Consider the following 25,685-nt stretch of genomic DNA (forward strand, 5'->3'; position numbering starts at 1 on the left):
TCGAGCGACAGAAACACCTTGCCCTGCTTCGTGTCGAAAAGAGCTCCCAGATATTCCAAGGACTGCGTGGGTGTCAGATGACTCTTGCTGAAGTTGACCACCCATCCCAGGGACTGCAACAGATGGAGGACCCTGTCCACCGCCATCCGACACTGATCCTCGGACTTCGCCCGAATCAACCAATCGTCCAGGTAGGGATGGACCAGGAGACCTTCTCGGCGCAGTTGCGCCGCCACCACGACCATCACCTTCGTGAATGTACGAGGGGCCGTTGCGAGCCCAAACGGGAGCGCCCGAAACTGGTAATGCCGGCCCAGAATGCAGAATCTGAGGAAGCGTTGGAACGACGGCTGAATGCCTATGTGAAGATACGCCTCCGTGAGGTCCAGGGAGGCCAGGAACTCGCCTGGCCGGACCGCGGCGATGACCGACCGAATCGTCTCCATTTTGAAGCGAGGAACGCGAAGGCATCGGTTCACCCCTTTGAGATCCAGAATCGGTCGGGACGTGCCGTCCTTCTTTGGTACGATGAAGTAAATGGAGTAACGGCCTTTGCCGTGCTGGCTGACTGGAACGGGGGAGATAGCTCCCAAGTCCTCTAGGCGGCGGATGGTGTCTAGCACCGCCGCCTTCTTCTCGGGAGCCTTGCAGGGTGACACAAGGAACTTGTCCACTGGAGTGCGAGCAAAATCTAACGCGTAGCCGTGTCTTATCACGGTGAGGACCCACTGGTCCGACGTTATTCCGGCCCATCTCTCGTAGAACGACAGCAACCGCGCCCCGACGTTGGGAACGGCGTGCTGAGGCTGCGGCGGGAGAAGGGCCGACCCCCTTTCATTGTGAAGATTTGGGCGCCATGATGGCCAGGGCACCCCCTGGACTACCATAGCGCCTCCCACGAAAGGACTGCTGGTGAAAAGACTGCTGCTGCTGCCGCCACTGTGGGGTACGGGAGGAGGAAGACCTGTACGATTGCCCCGACGACCTTTGAGGGCGCGACTTCCTGGGCCCACGAAAGCGGGACCTGGATGCAAAGGAAGACCGCGACCTGGATCTATCTTCAGGCAACCTGAAAGCCCTATTTTCCCCCAGGGAAGCCATTAAATCATCTAATTCCTTGCCAAACAGTAACTTACCCTTGAATGGCAGCGCCCCGAGGTGAGCCTTAGAAGAGCCATCCGCCGCCCAGTTGCGGAGCCACAGGAGGCGGCGCGCCGAGACAGCCGCCACCAGGGATCTAGACGAAGTGCGCAGCAGATCGTGGAGAGCATCTGCGCCATATGCTATTGCCGCCTCCAACTTATCCGCTTGCGCTGCCTCGTCCGCCGAAAGATCCGCATTGGCTTGGAGGACCTGAGCCCAGCGCAAGCTAGCTCTCAAAGCGAAATTCGTACACATGGCGGCCCGAATTCCTAGCGCTGAAACCTCAAAAATCTTCTTGAGCTGTACTTCTAGCTTCCTGTCCTGAAGGTCCCGAAGGGCTGTCGCTCCCGTAACTGGAATAGTAGATCTCTTCGTTACCACCGAAACCGCTGAATCCACCTTGGGGAGCTTGAGAAGGTCCAGCGCATCCTCCGGGAGCGGGTAAAGCTTGTCCATGGCCTTGCTGACCTTCAAACCTAACTCCGGAGTGTCCCATTCCCGGAACATGATGTCCGTTGAAGAAAAATGGAACGGAAAAGCAACTGCCGGACCCGTGAGGCCTAACAGGACCGGATCCATGTTCGCTTCTTGACGAACCACCGCCGGAGGGGGGTCTATTCCCAGTTCCTGGAGAATGGCTGGAATTAGAGGTGGCAATTCTTCCCTACGGAATAGCCGGACCACCTTGGGATCGTCGCCCTCCGCTGCCTGTGACGCCTTTCCTGCTGCAGCTGGAGCGGATCCGTCCCCTGCCACGTCATCGGCCCCTTTTTGTGGCTCTTCAGAGGCATCAGTGTCCGCCCCCGTGGAGGAATCCGGGTCCGCCTCCTGTGGGACGCCACGCGGAGGACGTTTCCCCCTGGAAGCACTCGGGGGCCCACTGTTGGACTTCTTCGGCGGTGGAGCCCTGCAGGACTCCCTCCGGCCGCGCTTGCCCTTACTTTTCCTACATTTCAGGACTTTGCGCAGCAAAAGCGCAAAATCCTCTGAAAACGAGCTGGAATCCGAATCAGCCTCATCTGGGCTCCCCGGGGACCCCGGGTCCCCCGAGGGACTCCCCCCCGCCGGGTCCCGCTGAGGAGACAGCGCAGGAGGCAAGGCCGCAGGCCCTGCCGCTTCCCGCGCCATTTCGCGGCCCGTGGCTAAAATGGCCGCCACTCCCGCGCTAAGCGGGAACAAATCCTGGGGCTTCTCCAACGCTCCCCCCCCCGCTCGGCGGTGGTCGCGCGCGCCGCACACGAGTCCCCCGAGACGCCCCGGACGACCCTTCATCGCCCGGGATGCAGGAAGCGCATAGACCGTCGCGAGAGAGAGGCTCGGCAAGCGGAGCCACGAGGCATGCCGGTGAAACGGCGCGAAGAGGGCCGCAACAGAAATCAAAATGAAGAAAAATTTTGCGCGAACGGCCTCCCCCCTGTCAGCGGCGCCCCCTCCCGAGAGCGGCGACGCAAGGAGCAGCCTCCCCCCTGTCAGCGGCGCCCCCCCCCGAGAGCGGCGACGCAAGGAACAGAGAGCCGAATAAAAACAGACAAAACTTTTTTTTTTTTTTTTTTTACAAAAACAAGGCCTGTCGCTGTCCGCGGTCCTGGAGCCCTAGTCCAGCAGGGGTGAGTGAACCGGGCTCCCCGGTGTCACCCCTGACACTGCTAATTAGCAAAGCTGGGTCCTCGACCCTAGCAGTGGCCTCAACCGGGGGGGGGGTAGTCCCCTCAGGACCTCTCAACCCCCCTGGGAGGCAGGGCAGACGGACGTCAGTGACAATTTGGCAAAAATTCCAATTAAAGAACCAAAAGCCTAACCTGGCCTAACCCAAAAGAAAAGAAAACCAACCCTGACGGAGTACCAGAATCAGGGCAGGGAGGAGCTGTGACCGGACCTGCACCATCTACTGGAGACAGAGTAAGACTGAGGGGCTGTGACTGGCACAGGGGCATATATGGCTCCGCCCACAAGTTTTAGTCTGTCTCCATCTACTGGTGCGGAGTCACAACCCAGGTGTCCTGGACTGATCCTGGTACGTACAGGGAACTACTATTAACGTGGAATAATGCTGCCAAAATGGGGATGAGGGCTGGGGGGGCAGTTGGTTTGCAAAGCAAGAAGGTTTCTTGCTATGGCCTGGGTCTGTTCTCCCCCCTCAGGTAGACTCTCAATCTTCAGATATGGGGGGGAGGGACAGAATAAAATTATGAAAGACAATATGCAGATTAAAAGACCTCAAATTTAAGAAGAAAAACACACACGTTTAAAAGAGTGATTGTTAAATTTTTTTATACCAAAAAATGTAAAACAGAGTCAAAAAAAAATGTTGCCGCAACATATGTTGTAGAAGTAGACTTGTATTTTGATTTTGCAATCCTAAGAAGGTAAGGGAGGCAAGGGAAAAAACAGATAAGAGGGCAGGTGGACTCATTTTTATAAAAATTAAACAGCTCAAGTTTTTAGGAGCCAGGGGAAAAAATTGTCCATAGTATTTTTTTTTTATATATATTATTTTTTTTGTATTTTGCCCAGATTTCCCTCCCCAGCCTTTCCACTTCTGCAGTCCAGCAGCAGCTAACTGGCCCAAGCTTGACCCAATACGACTGCAGTAGAAGCTCCCCTCTAGTTCAGGCTGGTGGCAGGGGTGCTAAACCTTAGGAACTCAAGCAACTGTGCACCCAGAATTTTTCAATAAAAATTGAATTTTTTACATAATTAATGTAAAGTGAAAGGTAAGTAGCACAGTAACACTGTGAAACAGGAAGTAAGAGGGGTTGGGGAATAAGGGAAGGGGAGAGATGGTTGGGAGAGGGAAATGTTGTGCATAACAGGAAGAGGATTGCTGGCGGTGTGAGACACTCCATGCATACATTCACTCAAATACTCAAGATGCTGCTGCTACTCCAATTGGTTTCCAAAGAAAAAAGCATCAATCAGATTTTCAGCCAAGACCACTCTGACAACACAAACCTAGCCCACCTGTATGCCTAATATCATCATCAAAAGCCTAACCTGACTCAATATCATGCATTTCAACACATCAGAAACAACATTTTGGGCCTTTGATGACAACATCTGGCACTTAGAGAGATCAATCAGAATGTCGGCAAGCTGCACATAATGCTACTTGAAAAGAGGTAAGTGAGCTGGAAGAAGGGTGTTGATAGGCTAGATTTGGCCCATGGTTTGCCCACCTCTACCAGAGTCCTAGTGTGACATAAAAGGGTTAATCACCATTCCCTATTCACTTGTTCTACTCCATTTAAGATTTTTCAGCCCTCAATCATAATTCCCCCTCAGTCATCCTTTTTCCAAGCCGAAGAATCCTAACCTGTTCAGCCTTTCTTTATAAGGGAGTTGATTCCAACTCCTTAACCATTTATTGCCCTATATCAGCAGCAATTTAACCAGCAAAAAGGAAAATTTAAATGCCATTTAACTCTAGAACTACTGAAACCCAGCAGAAATGTAACCAGTCGTGAATAAAATAAAAATATCTAGCATATATGAACCAAGCAGCTCAACAAGAGAATTTCAAAGTCATACTGATCCAATGCTCCCAGAGCAACCCTCCAAGAAGCTTGTTACAATATGCACCTCCCAAAAAAGGTGTATTAGTATTCCAGGGCAAATTGTAATATTTTCAGGACTCAATGAGATTACTAAACATGCATAGAAGACTGTGGTAGCATCTAGTTTCTAGGAAAGTGGAAGAAGTCAATGCAGCATGACGACAACCCAGGTTGGTGCAATAATCACATAGCTTCCAGAGCTTTCCTCATGTGCTACTGAGCATTTGCAAGCTGTCCACCTCTGATTTTGATGAGACTTGGACATTGTAAGCACAGAAGCCTTAAGTCTCAAACTCTGCTGTCTCAGAAGAAAAATCTTCCTAGGCAGACCACTGTAGTAACTCTGGGATATGAAGATTGTTTGCAAGTGGCAATAAGGCTTAAATCATGCTGTAACCTATTGCCTCCCTGATTTTATCTCCAAAGAGTTTACCAACACTGCATAGCCCATCAGCAAACCTTTCTTGCATACCTTCCCTAAATCCTAAAATCAGAGCCTGTATGTATAACAATGACTTTATCAGAGACTTCACCAGGTTAAGGCATTTCAGCTGTTTTGCTTCAGGGAGAAAGAGTCACTTTCTGGTCTCCTTCAAGAACTTGAGTATAATTTTTGAAAGATGTTATACAAAACTGAAGTATCTCTCTGAGAATGCTTTCTTATTTATTCATTTAAAAATTTATAGCCTGCATTTTCAACAAAAGCTGTCCAAAGTGGGTTACAATTTAAAACATCTATAATAATTTACAAACATAAAATAAACACCACACTAATATACTATCACATGTACAATACATAAAATAGCACAGAAATACTGCATTAGCAAATAATACCTAGCATGATAAAAATAGTTGGTGTGGATGGACAGACTATATAGGCTGTATGGTCTTTATCTGCCATAATGATTGTCTAAAAATGCAAGCTGAAAGCAGAGTTGCTTATCTGTAACATGTGATCTCCAAGAACAGCAGGGTGAAATCACCACATGGTGAAACATCAGATGGAGCCCCAACATGGAAACATGTCAAAGTTTCTAAAACTTTGACTTGGCACAATCAGCATGCCTTATATCACATACTCCTATCCAGTCTTATAACATAGAATTATATATAAATGAAAAAATAGGAGAAGCCAACTCAGCGGGGTGGCGGGCGGGTTTCATGAGGATCAACATCCTGCTAGCCTCAGAGAACACCTGTTACAGGTAAGCAACTCTGCTTTCTCCCAGGACAATCAGGATGGTAGTCCTCAATTATAGGTGAATAGCAAGCTACAAGCTGACTCATAATGAAGCAGGCCAAGCAGCACACAACACGTGCAACAGGCACAACAACTGGGGTGCTGTTGGCAATGATGAGGCAGCCTGAAACTCACAGCAGGTTGGGGTAGGACAAGTTGGGTTCCTACACTGGAAATATGTTTCTTAGGACAAACTGGCCAAAGACAGAGTCTTCTCACCCAGCCTTGTCCAGGCAGTAGTGGGCTGTGAAGATATGGAGAGAACTCCATGTCGCAGCCCTGCAGATGTCGGCAATTGGTACTGAACGGTAGTGTGCTACTGACGTTGCCATGGCCCTGACTGTGCCTTCACTCGTCCCTTGAGTGGAAGGCCTGCTTGCTGGTAGCAGAATTCAATGCAGTCTGCCAACCAGTTGGAGAGTCTGCTTGCCCACCGCAACCCCTAGTTTGTTTTTGTCAAAAGTAACAGAGTTGGGTGGACTTTCTATGGACTGCAGTGCGGTCTAAGTAAAATGCAAGCGCACGTTTACAGTCCAAGGTGTGCACAGCTCGCTCACCCGGATGAGTGTGAGGCCTTGGAAAGAAAGTGGGCAAGACAATAGATTGGTTTAAGTGGAAATCAGTTACCACCTTAGGAATGAATTTAGGGTGAGTGCAGAGAACCACCTGGTCATGGAGGAACTTTGTTTAGGGTGTGTAGGTCACAAGGGCCTGTAACTCACTTACCCTGTGAGCAGATGTAATGGCTACTGGGAAATTAACTTTCCATGTAAGATATCTGAGTTTGCAGGAGTGCAGGGGCTCAAAGGGACGCATGAGCCATGCAAGTACTACGTTGAGGTCCCAAGCAACGACCGGTGGTCGTAGAGGAGGCTTAAGCTGTAGTAAGCCACTCATGAAGCGACTCACTACGGGTTAAGCCGTTATCGGGGCATCCCCTACTCCTTGATGGTAAGCAGAGATGGCACTGAAATTTATTCATATGGAGGAAGTCTGAAGACCAGATTCCGAGAGGTGCCAGAGATAATCTAAGAGTGCTGGTGTGGGGCAAGTAAAGGAATGTAATCCATTCTGTGTGCACCACATGGTGAATCTCTTCCATTTAGAGCGCTTCCACGTGGAAGGCTTTCGTGAAGCTACTAGGACTTGAGAGATGCTACTAGAAAGGTTGAGGGGTTGTAGAATCAACCTTTCAACATCCAGGCCGTCAGAAACAGGATCTGGAGGTTCGGGTGATGCCATTGGCCATGATTCTGTGTTTTGAGGTTGGGTGCCATGCCCAGGCGAATGGGTTCCTGAAAGAAAGGTCGAGAAGCATGGGAAACCATACTTCTCGTGGCCAATACAGGGCTATGAGTATCACTGAGCCTCGGTCCTGTTGTAGCTTCACGAGAGTCTTGCTTATTAGCGGAATCAGAGGATATGCATATAGCAGGCCTATGTTCCAGGGGCAGGTGAAGGCATCCATGGTTGGTGCTCTTCAGTCCCTGTCCAGGGAGCAGAAGCGTTCCACTTTGTGGTTCTGACTGGACACAAAGAGGTCAATGGTCGGCTGACCCCATCGGTGTAAGATTCTGCTCGCCACAGAGGGTTCCAGAGACCACTCTTAGGGCTGGAAACTCCGGCTGAGTTGGCTTGCAAGTGCATTCTGTGTGCCTGCCAGATAAATGGCTCATAGTACTTTGGAATGAGACCGGGCCCAGATTCAAATCTGCGCCACCTCCTGACAGAGCAGGTAAGAGCCCATGCCCCCCTGTTTGTTCAGGTACCACACTGCAACTTGGCTGTCTGTTTGAATCAAGACAACCTCGTTGGAGAGGCAGTCCAGGAATGCATAAAGGCAAATAAACTGGCTCTCTCTTACTCTAAGGAAAACCACAAAAGCAAAATAGAGATGAAATTTTAACAGCAAAAAGGGACTGATAAAGGTCTCTTAAGAGGACACTCCAGGGTAAAAGGGAAAAAAAATTGCTGGGGCCCAACATCCCTATAAAAAAAAGAAAAAAACATATCTTAAGAGTATTTTGGGGAATTCTGTAGTAATAAGACTGAAAAGAGTGTATGACTGAGGAGGCCCAAACCACAGGAAGCATTTCTACAGGGAAGTAAGTGCGTCCGATCAGGTTTAGACATTAAAGGATTGAAGGGGACTACTGTGGTTGCAGCAGGTTGGTTAGTCCCACACAGGCCAAGTAAAGTCTAATAGGCTTTTTGAAGCTATGGAAGAAATGCTCTACATTGGCGCCTTCAGATGACATTCACTCATTTATCGCAGATTTATCCTGCTCATCTATGGAGAAAGTCTCTCCTCCTGCCTTATGAGACTTTAATACTGGAAACCTTTTCTTAAACATTGAAGTCTCTTTTTAGTCCAAGTTACGGCATGTCTGTATTTGACAGTGCCACAGTCATTCCTCTAAAACACTTCATCTCCAAACCAAAATTTTCTGGCAAGTCGTCACATCACACAGATATAGCAACTTATGACCAAGCCAATCTAAAAATGAGCATCCTAAAGCAGCAGTGCTCAACCGATGTGTCGCGACACACCAATGAGTCGCCAAGCACACGCAGGTGTGTTGCCAAACTTCCCAGTCACCTGCTGACCAAGCTGCTCCCCCCGCCATCAAACCAGCAAGCAATGTTCCATTTGTATCAAAATCAAGGCTAATTGGTTAAGTGTAGCAATCCCCCATTCCTTCTGGTTAAGTGTTCTAACTACTACTTTTGAGAGAGAACTTGGATTACTCTCTCCTTGTAGCATATTACAATGAACTGCATTATTCTATTTTCTGGTTCTCTCTCATAGTTTACCCCTTTGTAAGTTTGAAAATTCTTGCCATATTTAAATTCCCCTTCCCAACTCAGCCATTGCAGCAGCATTTAGTAGTTCAGGACCATAGATTCCAGCTGCCTAAAACATGATAATATGGACACCAAGTGTGGCAGGTAGATGTTACTACTGAGTGATGGACATTGCAAATGATACCTCCACAGCATCCCCAGCCCCTCTTATAAGCAGTCCTTACCAGACATTTGAACCCAGAATTTGTATGGCAGCATAAAGAATTAATATCAAAGCAGGCCCTGCAAGTGCTATTTCTAATGTAGCTCTAAGTGGCATTGTGAGAGTGGCACTTGTTTCAGCTCTCCAGACTCAGGGGCTGAGTAACACTATGGACATTCTAACCTATTACCATATTACTGACCAAATAAGTAACTATTCCTTGAAATCACACATTCCAATCTGCAGCACAAAATAGTCAGTAGGCTATCAGGAAGGTCTCATTTTCTAAGAATTTGGATAATAAAACCACAGAGCACTAATACTGACCTTAATTATAAAAGCAAAATTGCTTGACAAAAGAGACATCATAGAGAGAAAGTAATAAATTAACCTTAAACAATATGTTCTAATACCTTGTCGGTCCTCTGTGCCCTGGTCCAAAAAGCTGACATCAAAACAGTAGAGCAGAGCCATGAGGAGGGCCAAATTCACAGGATCCAATGATGCATCAGCTTCCACAGTCACTTTCTCAAGGTAACCAATTAACAGCAGGGTATCATCCTTGGTCAAAGGCGACTGGCAGGTCCAAGCAAATAGGCTTTCTGCCAAAGATTGCCGACATTCTTTGATGAGATCAGAAACCTGCAAATCAGTTTGGATAACACAACTTTGGTTATTTCTTATTCTACCCTTTTTTTTTTTTTTTTTAATGGCTAACAAGTTAACTTAATCCATCTAACAAATCATTCCATTTAGGGACATCATATGCAATCCTACGATGGTTGATCAAGGCCATTGTCCAATTGCAAGTCGGACACCATTTGGAGCCAGTGTCTTTCTTCTGTGCTGTTATGAGGAAAATAGATGAGGCATATAATAGCACCAAAGAGAGGAAGCCAACCAAAGTAGATGAATAGGCCTTACTGATTGAAAAAACCCTGGGGGCCTAGCACCTATTGTCAAAAATAAGGGATCTTAAAGGTCAAAAATTGTGTGTAAGGAATAAAAGGGATGAGAGGTGTGGAATCTTAATATTAAATTACTTAGTACCCTCTGTATGTGTGTCATGCATAGATCAAGCATTGTGACAGGCATGTGCTCAGGAATGTGGTCAGTATCCTATGGAATTCGGACCAAAAAATTGCAAAAAAGTAAAATATAGGTATAACAGAGATAAGAACAGTATAAAGATCTGACTGATCAAAGGATTCTTCGACTGGTAATCTAGTTCTGCTAATTTTTGGCAGCTAGTAGATTAGATTTCAGTCCCTCAGAAATTCTTGCATTTTTGTCCATCTTTCTGAGCTGTTTGTAGTAGCTCCTTACTCCTCCTGTGAATAAGCTTTTTTCCTTTTACTAAATGCTACCTAGATTGTTTATTTAAGACCACCAATTTAACAGAGGTGACTGAGCAGACCTGGATCACAAGAGAGATACTTTCTACATGGAAAGTAAGAAATGTGTTCAACAAGATTAATGGACTAAACAAGATTAAGGGAACACCACACTGCAGCAACAGGATGGGAATCCCATACATGTCAAGAAAAGCTTTCTAAGCTTCAACAGCTTTCAAGGAAAGCAAAGTTACTTACCTGTAATGGGGTTCTCCATAGGCAGCAGAATAAATCAACCATAACCAGTGAGTTATCTCATCCTCAGGGCTGACATGAAACCAGTTCTCAGAGATCAGACGTCTTTCTGAGCATGCAGAGATGGGTTCACAAGGCATAATCAAATGTCTTGTGAGCCCCTCAGTCTCTTCCAGAGCTTCAGCTTAAGCTGCGCAGTCGACTCTCAAGGAAAAGAGTGCATAATAAATAAATGGTCTATTTATCCTGCTGTCTATGGAGAATCCCTATTACAGGTAAGCAAAATTGCTTTCTCCATTGATATGCAAGAGAAAATCAGCCATAACAAGTGGGAAGTCCCAACCTGAGGGTTGCCTTACAGATCAACTTATTTACAGACAACCCAGACCCCACCCAGTGGACAGGCTGTGCAGAACTGCTGTCCAAACGTTCTGTCTCCTCAGGACATACAGTTTAGACAGTAGTGTAGTGTTCAAGGTAAGGCTTGTGAGCAAGTGGCAGTTCCCATGTACCCCTAGGACAGCCCTCCACTGATCAGAGAAGCAAGAAACATGGTGTAGCCAGGAAGAGAATCACAGAAGTGTGAAAGTACAGTTCCATTGTTGTGTCTAAAGCATAAGCCCTCTCTCAGTGACCTTAGCTAACTGTCAGGTCAATACAGTAAAGTGCGGACCCTGCTCCTAACCCGCTTTCTACCCACTTTTCGGCCGCGTTAGCCCTTCCTGCGATACATAATCCCCTTTAACCTACTCTTACCGCGTCCTTAAATCACCGGGTAACCCCTTGAAATGACATTTTAAATGACAGATACCAGCGTGTCCGTGAAGCGTTAGGCCCGCGCACCCAGGATACTGTATAGCGCTCTATAAAGTAAAATGGGTTGCGCGGGCCTAACGCTTCACGGACGCTTCTTAGACGCAGCTTACATTTGCAAGCTATTTACATACAGTATCGAGCGGTAGGTGAGCTGCACTGTGCGTGCGGCAACCGCGGGTGCGCCAGGCACTAACGCAGCTCTTCCTACCGCTCCTTACTGTATCGGCCCGTGTATGAATACACCACTCTAACCAAGCCTAAGACCCTGTCCTGTGCCCTGCTTAACTCCACTTAGATTTCCTTCACTTTTCTATTCATCTTGGAGCATCTTAACCTTATCTATATATGGTCATGTACCTCAAAGTACATCTCCTTCTGCTAGTGCCAAATTTTGAGTTATGGTCCTGTTTTCCAATACTACCTCACTAACCCCAAAGGCTCTAAAACATGATTAAGAATGCTGTTCCAAAGAGTTCTCCTCATAGTTGTCTCCTTGCTAACACAAATAGGACCGTTTTTCGCCAAGATACTTGTTATTGGCCTCCTCTAGACCCTGACCATCTCCAAATGCATTTTCTACCCCTCCATTATTTTCTTTACTAAGAAAGCTTTTATTACATCTTCCCTCCCATTACTTTTACAGATAAAGGCTATCCCTGTCTTTAATGTACTTTTTTTTTGGGTGTACATGTAGGTCCCTCCTATCTGATCCCTTTTTTCTACATGAAATCCTGTAGCTTTTTCATGTGTCTGAACAATTTTGTATCATCTGCAAATCTGATTACCCTACTCGTCGTATTTCTTTCCAGGTCATTTATAAATATATTGAAAAGTATGGGTCCCAATACAGATCCCTGAGGCACTCCACTGTCCACTCCCTTCCATTGAGAAAATTGTCCATTTAATCCTATTCTCTGTTTCCTGTTTTTTAGCCAGTTTGTAATCCACGAAAGGACATCACCACCTATCCCATGACTTTTTACTTTTCCTAGAAGCTCTCATGAGGAACTTTGTCAAACACCTTCACCTTTATCTACATGTTTATTAACTCCTTAAAAAAAGTGAAGCAGATTTGTGAGGCAAGACATGTCTTTCTATATGTTCTATGATTTTGATATTTAGAACAATTTCCACTATTTTTCCTGGCACTGAAGTCAGGCTAACTGGTCTGTAGTTTCCCGGATTGCCCCTGGAGCCCTTTTTAACTATTGGGGTTACATCAGCCACCCTCCAGTCTTCAGGTACAATGGATGATTTTAATGATAGGTTACAAATTTTTACTAATAGGTCTGAAATTTCATTTTTTAGTTCCTTCAGAACCCTGGGGTGTATACCATCTGATCCAGGTGATTTACTACTCTTTAGTTTGTCAATCAGGCCTACCAGATCTTCTAGGTTCACCGTGATTTGGTTAAGTCCATTTGAATCATTACCCATGAAAACCTTCTCCGGTATAGGTACCTCCCCAACATTCTCTTCAGTAAACACTGAAGCAAAGAAATCATTTAATCTGTCCACAATGGTCTTATCTTCTCTAAATGCCCCTTTAACCCCTCGATCATCTAATTGTCCAACTGATTCCCTCACAGGCTCTCTCCTTCGGATATATTTTTACAAGTTTTCACTGTGAGTTTTTGCTTCTACGGCCAACTTCTGTTGGGTCCTTCTTCCAATTTTTGAATGAAGATCTTTTGGCTAAAATAGCTTCTTTCACCTCCACTTTTAACCATGCCGGGAATCGTTTTGCCGTCTTTCCACCTTTCTTAATGTGTGGAATATATCTGAACTGTGCTTTAGGATGTTTGTTGTTTTGTTTTTTTTGTTTTGGGGTTTTTTTTAAACAATGAGCACGCCTCTTGCACACTTTTACCTTTGTAGCTGCTCCTTTCAGTTTTTTTCTAACTATTTTTCTCATTTTATCAAAGCTTCCCTTTGACAGTTTAGCACGAGAGCTATGGACTTGCTTACTGTCTCCCTTCCAGTCATTAATTCAAATTTGATCATATTATGATCACTATTGCCAAGCGGCCCCACCACTGTTCCCTCTCTCCAAATCCTGTGCTCCACTGAAAATTAGATCTAAAATTGCTCCCTCTCTTGTCTGTTCCTGAATCAATTGCTCCATAAAACTGTCATTTATTCCATCCAGGAACTTTATCTCTCTAGCATGTCCCGATGATACATTTACCCAGTCAATATTGGGGTAATTGGAATCTAGTGACAAGGATTGTGGAAATCGCAATAGTATAAATATTAGCAGTATTAAAGAATTAAAATAATGATGAAGGTGGATGATTGAGTAGAACGGTTAGTGTCTGTTATAATGACCTATAACGTCAGGCTTGCTGACACCTTCTTAGGCTAATATTTATACTATTGCGATTTCCACAATCCTTGTCACTAAATTATTTTTGTGGTTATCCGTTGACTCCTTTTTTTGTTTGTGGTAATTGGAATCTCCCATTACCGCACTACCAATTTGATTAGCTTCCCTAATTTCTCTTAGCATTTCACTGTCCATTTCACCATCTTGACCAGGTGGACGGTAGTATCCTCTTATCACTATAGTCTTCCCTAACACACAAGGGATTTCTACCCATAAAGATTCGATTGTGCAAGAATCTTCCAGTTTACCGAAATTGGTAGTCAGTAGCTAAGGTTGAAGCCTATACTTTCAAAAAAACTCACTCTAATTCAAACATTTCTCTGTATTTGTTACCATGTGCCTTACCTCCTTACGATGTTTCTCATTGCCCAATCCTCGCTTTCTCTGAAGCTTGTCAAATTCATTATTCACATTAATTTGTGATACCAGAGTCAGGATCTTCTGAGTCAAGCCTTGCTCCATCAACTCATTTGTAAAGTTGGTTGTTAATGACACCAACTCTGCACTACAAAGGAAAAAGGAAAAATACAAGAGGTACAAATTAAAGAATAAAAAAAAAAAATAGGTATCACAAAAACTAAACACAGAGGCCAAAATTCAGAATCCACTTTAACCAGATAACTTGTCCCATTTATTCAGTGGGATAAACATCCCACTGAATATACTTGTTTAAAATTATTTGGCTACATGTATCCAATTAACTTTAACATATAACCAGCTATGTTTGGGGTTGAGGAGGACTGGGCAAGAAAGGATAATTTGTATACAAGGTTGGGAACCGTGGGCTCTATGACTAATTTTTTTTTTTTTTAAATACCCAAATATCTTTTAAGGATATCCGGATAAGTAGCAAGTTATCCGACTATACAAGGCTTGATATCTTTAGACCTGCTCTAAAGACACTGGATAAGTGGCTAAATGCACCACATTTAATATTTAGATGGATAACTTGAGTTATCCCTCTAAATGGGTTTTGTAATTAAACATTTTATTTGGACAACATTGAATATACAAGCCAAAAATATGACATACAGCTGCAGCCCAGAAAGGACTATCTTGTCACCCAAACATTTCTAAATGGGTTTTGAATGTGAAACTTAAATATCATTTGTTCTTTCAGCACTGGACTAATTTGATCATAAAGTCCAGTGTTTGTTAGTATCCTGGCAAAAAAATTCTAAATCAACTGTATCTTTAAAGAATGGAACAAAATTTGACAACCTTCCTATTGTCCTCTGATGCAAACAGGTCAATAGACTGGAAACCCCAGAGACTGACTAGCTTGTCTGCCTCAACCTTGTCCAGGGACCATTTGTGGGGCCAAGAGACCCTTATGGAGGCAATCTGACAGTGTGTTGAAGATCTTAAGAAGTTAAGTTGCTTAAACAAATGCTCCGTAACTGTGATCCCACTCCAAAATTATCAGAGAAATTCCAGGCAGAGGGTCCAGAAACCTGTATCCCTTGTTTGTTCATGTATAATTTTGACACTGGGTTGTCAATTTGGATCAGAATTTTCTTTCCCTGAAGGACATGCAAGAATACTCTCAACATTGGAGAAATTACTTATCTGATAATTTCGTTTTCCTTAGTGTAGACAGATGAACTCAGGACCAGTGGGTTATGTGCTCTTCTGCTAGCAGATGGGAGACGGAGTCAGATTTCAAAGCTGACATCACTCTAGATATACCCCCGCAGTAATCTCAGCTCTTCAGTATTCTCTTCGAAAAGCCATTGTGGATATATCTTTGCTTGATTAAACTTGATTGAACTGATTTCAAGACTGGAGACCGCCAGTGCACTCAACCAATTAACGCAGACACCGGACAAACTGTGGGTGTCTTGAACTAAGGGTAGGCAGCGGCTTACCCATATTTGCTTAGTCTTGAGTTCGCTTTCAGAGGTTCTCCTCTGGTGCAGCCGTGGGAAGGATGCTGAGTCCATCTGTCTACACTAAGTAAAACGAAATCATCAGGTAAGTAATTTCTCCATTTTCTAGCGTGTAGCCAGGTGGACTCGGGACCAGCGGGATGTACAAAAGCTACTCCCGGACAGGGCGGGAGGCTGCCCATGGCCCACTTAATACTGCCCTTGCGAAGGTTGAGTCTTCTCGGGCCTGAACATCCAGGCAGTAGAACCTGGAGAAGGTGTGCAAGGATGACCACGTCGCCACCAGATAAGATCTCGGCGGGCGACAGCAGCTTGATTTCTGCCCAAGAGACTGCCTGGGCCCTCGTAGAATGAGCCTTAACCTGTAGTGGTAAGGGTTTTCCTTCCTCTATTGTAGGCTGTCTTGATTACTTTTTTGATCCAGCAGGCTATGGTCGCCTTTGAGGCCGCTTCTCCTTGCTTCTTCCCGCTGTGAAGAATAAACAAGCAATCCGTTTTGCGTACCGGTTCAGATCTTTCCAGGTATCGCACCAGGAGTCTGCCGACATTTAAATGGCGAAGGCGGCGTGAGTCTTCAAAGTCCTTATGTTCATCCGGATATGGCCTGGTTCAAATGAAACTCTGAGACCACTTTAAGTAGGAAGGAGGGGATGGTGTGCAGCTGTATGGTTCCAGGAGTGAACCTAAGGAATGGTTCCAGACAGGATAGTGCCTGTAGTTCGGAGATGCGACTAGCTAAACATATTGCCACCAGGAATACAATCTTCAATGTTAAGAGGTGTAGTGACAGACCGCACATTGGTCTGAAGGAAGTCCTTGCTAGAAAGTCTAATACTAGATTGAGATTCCATAGGGGCACCGGCCACTTTAGGCATGGCCGGAGTTAATTCCTTTCAGGAAGCGGGACAAATCCGGATGAGTTGATAGTCTGATACCATCCACTTCGGCTCTGAAGCAGGACAGTGCGGCTACTTGGACCTTGAGGGAGTTCAGTGACAATCCCTTCTTCATACCGTACTGTAGGAAGTCCAGAATCATGGGAATCTTGGCTGTCTGCGGGAGTATCCCGCGGTCCTCGCACCAGGCTTTGAATATTCTCCAGATCCGTATGTATGACAGGGATGTGGAGAACTTGCGCGCTCGGAGCAGGATGTCAATCACGGCCTTCAAGTAACCTTGCTTCTTCAGGCGAGTCCTCTCAAGGGCCAGTCCGTATGAGAGAATGGAGATGGATCTTCGTGAAGAATCGGGCCCTACCGGAGCAGGTCCCTGTGTGGAGGAAGGCACATAGGGTTCCCCGCACGGAGTCTTTGCGTGTCTGCGCACCATGGTCGCATTGGCCAATCCGGGGCCACTAGTAGAACTAGCCCCCTATGATGCTCTATCTTCCGGATGATTTTGCCCAGTAGCGGCCATTGGGGGGGGGGAAGGCGTACAGTAAGTTTTCCTCTGGCCTAGTCTGGACGAGAGCGTCGATCCCTTGCGAGTGTGGCACTCGTCAGCGGCTGAAGAACCTGGGGACTTGGGCACTGAGATAGGTGGCCAGTAGATCCATGGCTGGGAGGCCCCGGCAATTTACTATCAGTTGGAAGGCTGTGGTCGACAGCATCCATTCCCCCAGGTCCAGGCTCTCTCTGCTGAGGAAGTCTGCTGAGACATTGTCTTTCCCTGCGATGTGGGAAGATGAGATCCTTTGTAAGTTTATCTCTGCCCATGCCATGAGAGGGTCTATTTCCAGTGGTACCTGCTGGCTCCTGGTTCCTCCCTGGCGGTTGATATAAGCTATCGTTGTAGCATTGTCAGACATTACTCGAATCGCTTTGCCTCGGAGTCTGTGGCTGAATCGCAGGCACACTAGTCTGACTGCTCGACCTTCCAGGCGGTTTATGTTCCATTCTGCCTCTTCCTTGTTCCATTGCCCCTGGGCCCGTCAGCTCCTGACAGTGGGCTCCACATCCGCGCAGGCTCACAGCCGTAGTGAGCAAGGTCCAGTTCGGTGGGGATAGGCTTACTCCTCTGCTTAGGTGGTCTTCCTGTAGCCACCACTGAAGCTGAGAACGTACCTCTGCTGGTAGTTGGAAACGAATTGAGAAGTCCTGGGACAGTGGGTTCCATCGTGACAGTAAGGAGCGTTGGAACGGTCGCATATGGGCCCTTGCCCACTGGAAGACCTCCAGGGTTGATGCCATGAGGCCAAGGACTTGAAGATAGTCCCATACCTTGGAGCGTGCATTGGTCATCAATCGTCGTAATTGTTCCATCATTTTCCAGGGAGGAAGACTTTGTTCTGTTTGGTGTCGAAACGGGCCCCCAGGTACTCTAGGGATTGAGAGGGCTGCAGACTGCTCTTGCCCGTGTTCACGACCCAACTGAGGTCCTGCAGTAGGCTCTTGACTCTGCTGGTCACCTGTCGGCTCTCTTCCGAAGTCTTTGCCCTGATCAGCCAGTCATCCAAGTAAGGGTGTACCAAGATCCCTTCCTTCCTCAGTGTTGCCGCCATGACCACCATAATTTTGGAGAATGTTCTGGGGTCGGTTGCTAGGCTGAAAGGTAGCGCTCGGAACTGGTAATGGTGAGCCAGTATCGCAAAGCGTAGAAATCGCTGGTGGATCTTGATGGACTGGAATGTGAAGGTAGGATTCAGAGAAGTCCAGGGAGGTTAGAAACTCTCCTGGTTGTACTGCCATTATGACGGAACGAAGGGTCTCCATACGGAAGTGTAGTATCCACAGATGACTGTTGACATAGTCTTGCCAGGGTGGTTTCTACTGCCAGTCTCTTGGTGTGGGAGAGGCAGGGTGACATCATAAATTTGTCTTGAGGGATGAAGCGAAACTCCAGAGAGTAGCCTTCTCGAATGATGTTTAGTACCCATTTGTCGGATGTGATCTAGACCCATCTTTGGTAGGAGAGGGCAAGTCGACCCCCTAATTTCCTCTTCCTGTGGATGGGTCGGCCCATTCTCATTGTGGAGCACAGCTGGATCCTGTCCCTGGACCTGCTCCTCTCTTGTTCTGTTGGTTCTGAAAGGGCTGGGACCTTTCGGAACCAACAGAACAAGAGGGAGCAGTGCCTGGAACTGCGAGTTCCTGTAGGGTCTAAAGCGTTGCGAGCTTCTGTCCTTGGTTCTTCTGGGTGAGGGACACAGATCTTTTATTCCTATCTTCCGGTAGCCGAGGCAATGGGGATTTGCCCCATTTGCTGGCTAACTTCTCCAATTCACTTCCGAACAAGAGAGATCCTTTAAAGGGCATTCTTGTAAGATTCGCTTTAGATGTTGCGTCAGCAGACCAATTCTTCTGGCTACCACTACAGAGGCTACACCTCTGGCTGAGGAACGCATCAGTTATGAGCTTGCATCCATCAGGAAGGCTGCTGCAGGTTCCATCGTCTCACCAGTATACGTTCCGGAGTTATTTGCCTCTCTCGAGAGGAGCAAGCAGGAACATGCCACCAGTGCGCAGCAGGAAACAAATCTGCAATGTCATTGCTGTTGCGAAGGCCTGCTTAAGGATGGATTCCTGAATATCCTTCAATGCAGCCCCTCCCTCAACAGGAATCATTCGCTTTGAGACAGCACATACCATGGCGTCCACTTTCAGGAAATGCAGGTGTTCCTTGGTCACTGGTTCTAGGGGATATATGTGTCTGTGTCATGTGTATATGTGTCTGTGTCATTTGGTTCTCCCCGTGAAGCCCATCACCCCTCCACCACCACACGCAGCACCTCACACCACTTCTCTCTACTCTCTACCCTCACCTACAGCACACCCACCTCACACACACAATGATTCATCCACTCCCCATCATACAATACATAAAGATCGATCCAGTAAAGTGCGGCCGCGTTTACCCCGCTCCTAACTCGCGTTCTACTCACTTTCCGGCCGCGTTAGCCCTTCCTGCACTACACTATCCCCTTTAACCTACTCCTACCGCGTCCTAAAATCCCCGGGCAACCCCTTCCACACGCAGCATGTATATTGCATGCAAACGATCGACTTAGCTATTCCCTACCATCCAGTAACGCGCGCCCCGACTATCGCTATTTTACCCTGCCGTTTTGCCGTGCGTTTAACCTGCTAACTTACCGCCTACCCCTACCCCTGCGTTAGAGGCAGGGGTAAGGGTAGGCGGCAAACTTTCCCCCAGCCCCCGCTCTCCTGCCCTGGCCGCGTCCATGGGTGCTGGTCTCCGGGGCAGCCCCAGTCCTCTCCCCTCCTCCCGAAGCAACAAAAGCAAAAAAAAAAAAATCGAAAAAAAAAGTTGCAAGAGAGAGAGGGGAGAGAGGACGGGCAATCCTACGCTCGGGATGGCCAGTCCCTCACCCCTCCTCCCGAGACAAGGCGCAAAAAGCAGCCTTGCTCCAGGAGGAGGGGAGAGAGGACTGGCAGAGTGAAGCGACCAAGCGACTTACTTTTTTTTGCAGCCCTCCGGAGGAGACTGCCATCAGCAGAAACGGATCGCAGCTCCCCTCCCCTGCCTCCCGGCGAAGATGGACGCCTGCACAGGGGAAAGCAGCCCCTGTGCGTGCAATTGGCCGCTCAAGACGTGATGTCACATGCCGTGACGCCAAACGTCGTGATGTCACGTCTTGAGCGGCCAATTGCACGCACAGGGGTCGCTTTCCCCTGTACGTGCAGCCCAGGGGTCGCTTTCCCCTGTGCGCTTTCCCCTGTGCGTGCAGCCCTCCTCTGGAGGGCTGCAAAAAAAAGTAAGTCGCTTGGTCGCTTCACACTGCCAGTCCTCTCTCCCCTCCTCCCAGAGCAAGGCTGCTTTTCGCGCCTTGCCTCAGGAGGAGGGGAGAGGGACTGGCCATCCCGAGCGTAGGATTGCCCGTCCTCTCTCCCCTCGCTCTTGCTACTTTTTTTTTTGCTTTACACTGCCAGTCCTGTCTCCCCTCCTCCCGGAGCAAGGCTGCTTTCGCGCCTTGCTTCGGGAGGAGGGGAGAGGGCTGACAATCACCCGCCCGCCCGCCGGCTCCCGCCTCGATGACAGCCCGCCGGCTACCGCCTCGAACTCGATCCCGCCTCGAACGCGCGCCCGCCGGCTCCCACCAGTAAGTTAACTTTTTTTACACTTTTGTTTTAATTTTCGCCTGCACCTTGCTTCGGGAGGGGGGGGAACCATCCACTTCCTGGTACCTGTCATTTCAAATGTCAGTTGAAATGACATTTGAAATGACAGGTACCAGCGTACCCAGGATACTGTATAAGCGCTGTATTAAGCGCCTATACAGTAAAATGGGTTGCGCGGGCCTAACGCTTCGCAGACGCGGCTTGCATTTGCAAGCAATTTAAATAGAGTATCGAGCGGTATGTGAGCAGGACTGTGCGTGCGGGGAACGAGGGTGCGCCCGGCACTGCCGCACTCTTTCTAACGCGGCCTTGCTGTATCGACCTGATAGATAGCAACCACAGAAACCCCCCCACCCCGACACTAACACACAAACCTAGATCACTTATACCCATCATGACCTCCCCCCCTCACACAACTCCTTGGACTCTCACTCTTCACACTCATTCTCTTAAACGCCCAATCCCTAGTGAAAAAAACCCACATTCTCAACGACTTCCTATTAGAATCAAAGCCAGACATCTGCGCAATCACAGAAACCTGGCTCAAGCTCACAGACATAGCACTACTAAACCAACTACCATCTCATCTCTACAACATTTACTCAATACCCAGGACTCAAAAAAAGAGGCAGCCTTCTCCTCGCAGCCAAAAAAAGAACTCAATCTCACCCCCCAAACTGTCAATTTACCCCCCAAATATGAGCTTGACTTCTTCAAATCCCCACTGCTACAGATATGTCTAGTATACACCCCCCCCCCCCCGATCTACTAGAGCAGTGGTTCTCAACCTTTTTTCTGTCGGGACACACCTGACAGATGGTTCTCACATGCGTGACACACTAACCCATGATCGTCACGGGGCTAGATGTAAAAGTTCAGTTTGCATCCACGGGAACCCCCCTGACCCACAATAATGGATGTAAAGCAGAATTATGACATTCCCCATACAACTAACCCTACAAAAAAGATATTCTGGTTCTGGTGTCATCTCAGTAACAGCAACTCAAACTCCTTCTACTTCCAGGCTCAATAGCCCTACTTATGAAAAGACAGCAGTTTACCACCAATGCATGTCCTCTTGAGAAAACACAACAAATAAGACTGATAAAACTCTTACATGCTAGTAAAATATTTCATCTCGGTAACAGACACAGAACCGACCTAACATACTCCCAGGATCTGTAGTAATGCACATAAACTAATACACTTGTATTATGGAATACACTCAAATAGGAGCAACCCTATCTATGAAAAGGCAACAATATAAATATTAAATCAGGCCCTAAAAACCAATACACCTCTTATTAGGAAAACAGAACTAGCAAGCAGCTATAGATCCCCACAAAGAAATAATTGTAAAACTATACTAATAAGCAGAATAAATGTTTCTAAATAGCTATGAACAGAATAACATCCAACAATTAAAAACTATTAAAAACTATTAAAAAATTCTCCAAACACCAATAAAATATTTCAAAAAAAGCAGACACATCACATAATATTAAATAATTAAAATGGCAGTCAATCAAGAAAAATAAACTTAAAAAGCCACCTTTACTTACCCCCTCCAGCAGCTCTCCTGCTCCTCTTCCATGCAGGCCGTAGCACACAGCAGAAGCAGCAGTAGAGGCTAAGCTCTATACTCATGGTCCTCTTCCTTAATGCCCATGTCTCTCACACACACACACCATACCAGTCATTCCCCCATGACCAGTTTCTGTCTCACACACTAATCATCTCCCAGTCTTTCACAGACACACCAGTCACCTTCCTGAACAGTTTCTCTCATGCCATACACACACACAGGCTTCCCACTCCCGTGTTCTACTTACATATACGGGCTTCTCACTCTCATAATCACTTTCTCTGTCTCACACACACTCACCAGTCTCCCGTGCTTGTTCTCTCCACATGCACAGGCTTCTCATTTCTATAATCACTTTCTTTCTCTCTCTCTCTCACACGCACACACACACCAGTCACCTGATCTCTCTCATGCATAAACACACACACACAGACTTCCCACTCCCATGTTCTTTCAGATATACAGGCTTCTCACTCCCATGCTGTGTGTCACACACACCCAGGTTTCTCACTCCCATGCTCACGTTTCTCATTCCCATAATCACTTTCTTTCACACACACACACCAATCACCTGATCTCTCTCATGCATACACACACAGGCTTCCCACTTCCATGTTCTGTCTTACATATACAGGCTTCTCCCTCACATGCTGTGTCTCACACACACCCAGGTTTCTCACTCCCATGTTCACTCTCTTCACATGCACAGGCTTCTCATTCCCATAATCACTTTCTCTCTGTTACACACACATACATACACACATACACACACACACCAGTCTCTCTCTCATTTCCATGCTCGCTCTCCACTGCACAGGCTTCTCATTCCCTGAATCACATTCTTTCTCTCATATTCACACACACCAGTCTCTTTCTCTCACACACCCTGTCACCTTACCAACCAGTCTCTCGCTCTCATGCATGCGCACACACACACACAGGCTTCCCACTCCCATGCTCTTTCTCTCACATAATCAGGCTTCTCACTCCCATGCTTTTTTTCACACACACACAGCCCCTCCCCCCCAACACCAGGCTTCTTACGCCCTTGCTTTCTCACATACCCAGATTTCTCACTTCCATGCTTTTTCTCTCTCACACACACATCAGTCACTTCCTTGACTAATGTCTCACACTCTCACATACACATCAGTCATCTCCCTGAGCAGTCACTTTCATTGTCTCTCACATATACACCACATCAACTCTCTGACCAGTTTCTCTCACTCATAAACGTGCTCTCAATCACACGCAGGCTGGCTGCTTCTTTCTCTCACTCACTTCCTTCCCCCTCCCCCCGGAGCACAAATGGAAACTGCAGCAGCCTCCTCCTCCAGCCCCCGCAAGCCAAGAAAGTAGAATCCCATCGACCGCGGGAGGCTCAAGCTGCTCTCTCCTTTCTTGATTACCGGCTGCTTCGATTCCCCAGGGGCCAATGATGCTGCTGCTGCTGCCGCTGCTACTTTATCACGCGGCACGGGCCGGCTCTTTCTCCTTCCCGTGCACCGCGTATCACTTCCTGTTCCGGGTCACAGGGGGGGGGTGGGGGCGCGAGAAGAAGAAAAGGCCCAGCCACAAGTGCCACAGCTTCTTTTAGCGCCGCTGCCGTTCCCGCTGGGCTTGAACGTGCTGATAGCCCAGCGGCAGCAAGGAAGAAAGAGCAGCGGGAGAGACCCGGAGCACGTGACACACTACCCGGTGCTTGGCGACACACCGGTTGAGAACCGCTGTACTACAGCATGACACATCCCCCCTCATCGAATTCTTTGCCGACAACATTGATTTCTACACACCCTCCATCAAACTCGGCAACTTCAATCTACATGTCGACTCCTGCTCACCTTCCCCCTCATGCAAAGCTTTCCTCTTAACTCTTGACACCATGGGATACAAGCAAATCATGAACCTCCCTACCCATAAAGCAGGACACATACTTGATCTCATTTTTATGAATTCCAGCATAGCCACCACCGATACCTCTACCTGCATCCCACTACCCTGGGTCTGACCACACCCTCATAAACATCACCCTCTCTATAATGAAACACCCCCCGACCCCCCACTCACACTTTCCAATTTTGCAAACCCTGCTCCAGAGAAGACCTTATTGAATCATGCTCTGACAACTTAAACAAGATTGACCTCACTAACCCAGATTCAGCTATCTCCTCTTGGAACGACACCAAATACATTGCAGACAAAATCTGCCCACTTAAAACAATAAATGTAAACCCTTCCTGCTGCAACAAAAAAGCATGGTTCACACCAGAACTAAAGAAACTCAAAAACAACTTGAGAATCAAGGAAAGAAAATAGAGAACACACCCATCCCCCTCTTTACTCGCATCATACAAAACATCCATGCATGAATACAGGATCACTATCCTAAAAACAAAACGCGACTTCCATGCACGTAAAATACACTACTATCAGTACAATTGCAAGGCCCTATTCACACTGATATCAAACCTAACTGGACCTTCCCCCACACATAGCCCATCTTTAGATTCCAAAACCAAATGTAACAATCTAGCTTCCTTTTTCCACAACAAAGTCGCCAAACTGACAGCAAACCTTCCCCCTCAACACGGCCTTCACCATGACCACCCCTCCAACACCACTGCCAACCTAGAACACCTTGAAACCACATCAGCACTTGAAATTGAATCCCTACTAAAGAAAATCAAACCCTCCACACACCCCATAGACAACATCCCCGCCAAAATGCTACAAACCATCCCCAAAATAATAGCCTCCACCCTCGCAGTTTATCAATTGTTCCATCACACATGGTGTAGTCCCAGCCTCCCTCAAGCAAGCAATCATGAAACCCATCCTAAAAAAAACCTAACCCTCGACACTTCAGAACTATCCAAATATCGCCCAATCTCAAACTTACCACTCCTAGCCAAAATCACTGAAAAGGTAGTCAACCTCCGCCTCACTGAATACCTAGACAAATACAACATTCTATCTATTACACGTTTCTCAAATATGGTTCTATTTTCTTAATTTTACTATAAAGCTTGTTGCATGTATTTCAATAATAGTTCTTTAAGTATTTTATTGTAAAGCTTGTTGCTGCATTATGGTTCCTTGTAAACAGAGGTGATGTTCTGAACGTGCCGCAGTATATAAAAATCTCTAAATAAATAATAATAATAAATAAATCCCCGTCTCAGTTTGGTTTCCGTAAATTTTTCTGTACTGAAACACTCCTATTGTCCCTCACAGACACCTTTCTCAAAGGTATGGATAATGGTCAAGCCTTCCTCCTAGCCATGCTTGACATCTCTGCCTTCGATACTGTTAGTCACAAGATCCTCCTAAAACAACCTCTCTAACCTAGGCATATCTGGAACTGCCCATTGCTGGTTCATATCGTACCTTGAAAACAG

The 25,685-nt window shown here is 46.9% G+C and overlaps 1 protein-coding gene across 4 annotated transcripts in view; it reads right to left on the minus strand.

The window, feature by feature from the left end:
* NUP205 (nucleoporin 205) overlaps window positions 1-25,685 on the minus strand; it is a 558,669-nt gene that overhangs the window by 470,736 nt on the left and 62,248 nt on the right. For all 4 annotated transcript variants that reach the window (XR_003858760.1, XM_029616971.1, XM_029616970.1 and 1 more), the window contains 2 exons: window positions 14,081-14,240; window positions 9,358-9,586 (listed from right to left, as the gene is read on the minus strand). Coding sequence is in view for 3 of the 4 variants with exons in the window: in XM_029616971.1 (XP_029472831.1) it covers window positions 9,358-9,586; window positions 14,081-14,240 (389 nt within the window). In the remaining variant the exon portion in view is untranslated. The remainder of the gene's footprint in view (window positions 1-9,357; window positions 9,587-14,080; window positions 14,241-25,685) is intronic.

Source organism: Rhinatrema bivittatum, chromosome 9 (genome assembly GCF_901001135.1).
Source record: "Rhinatrema bivittatum chromosome 9, aRhiBiv1.1, whole genome shotgun sequence".
NCBI classification, from domain to species: Eukaryota; Metazoa; Chordata; class Amphibia; order Gymnophiona; family Rhinatrematidae; genus Rhinatrema; species Rhinatrema bivittatum.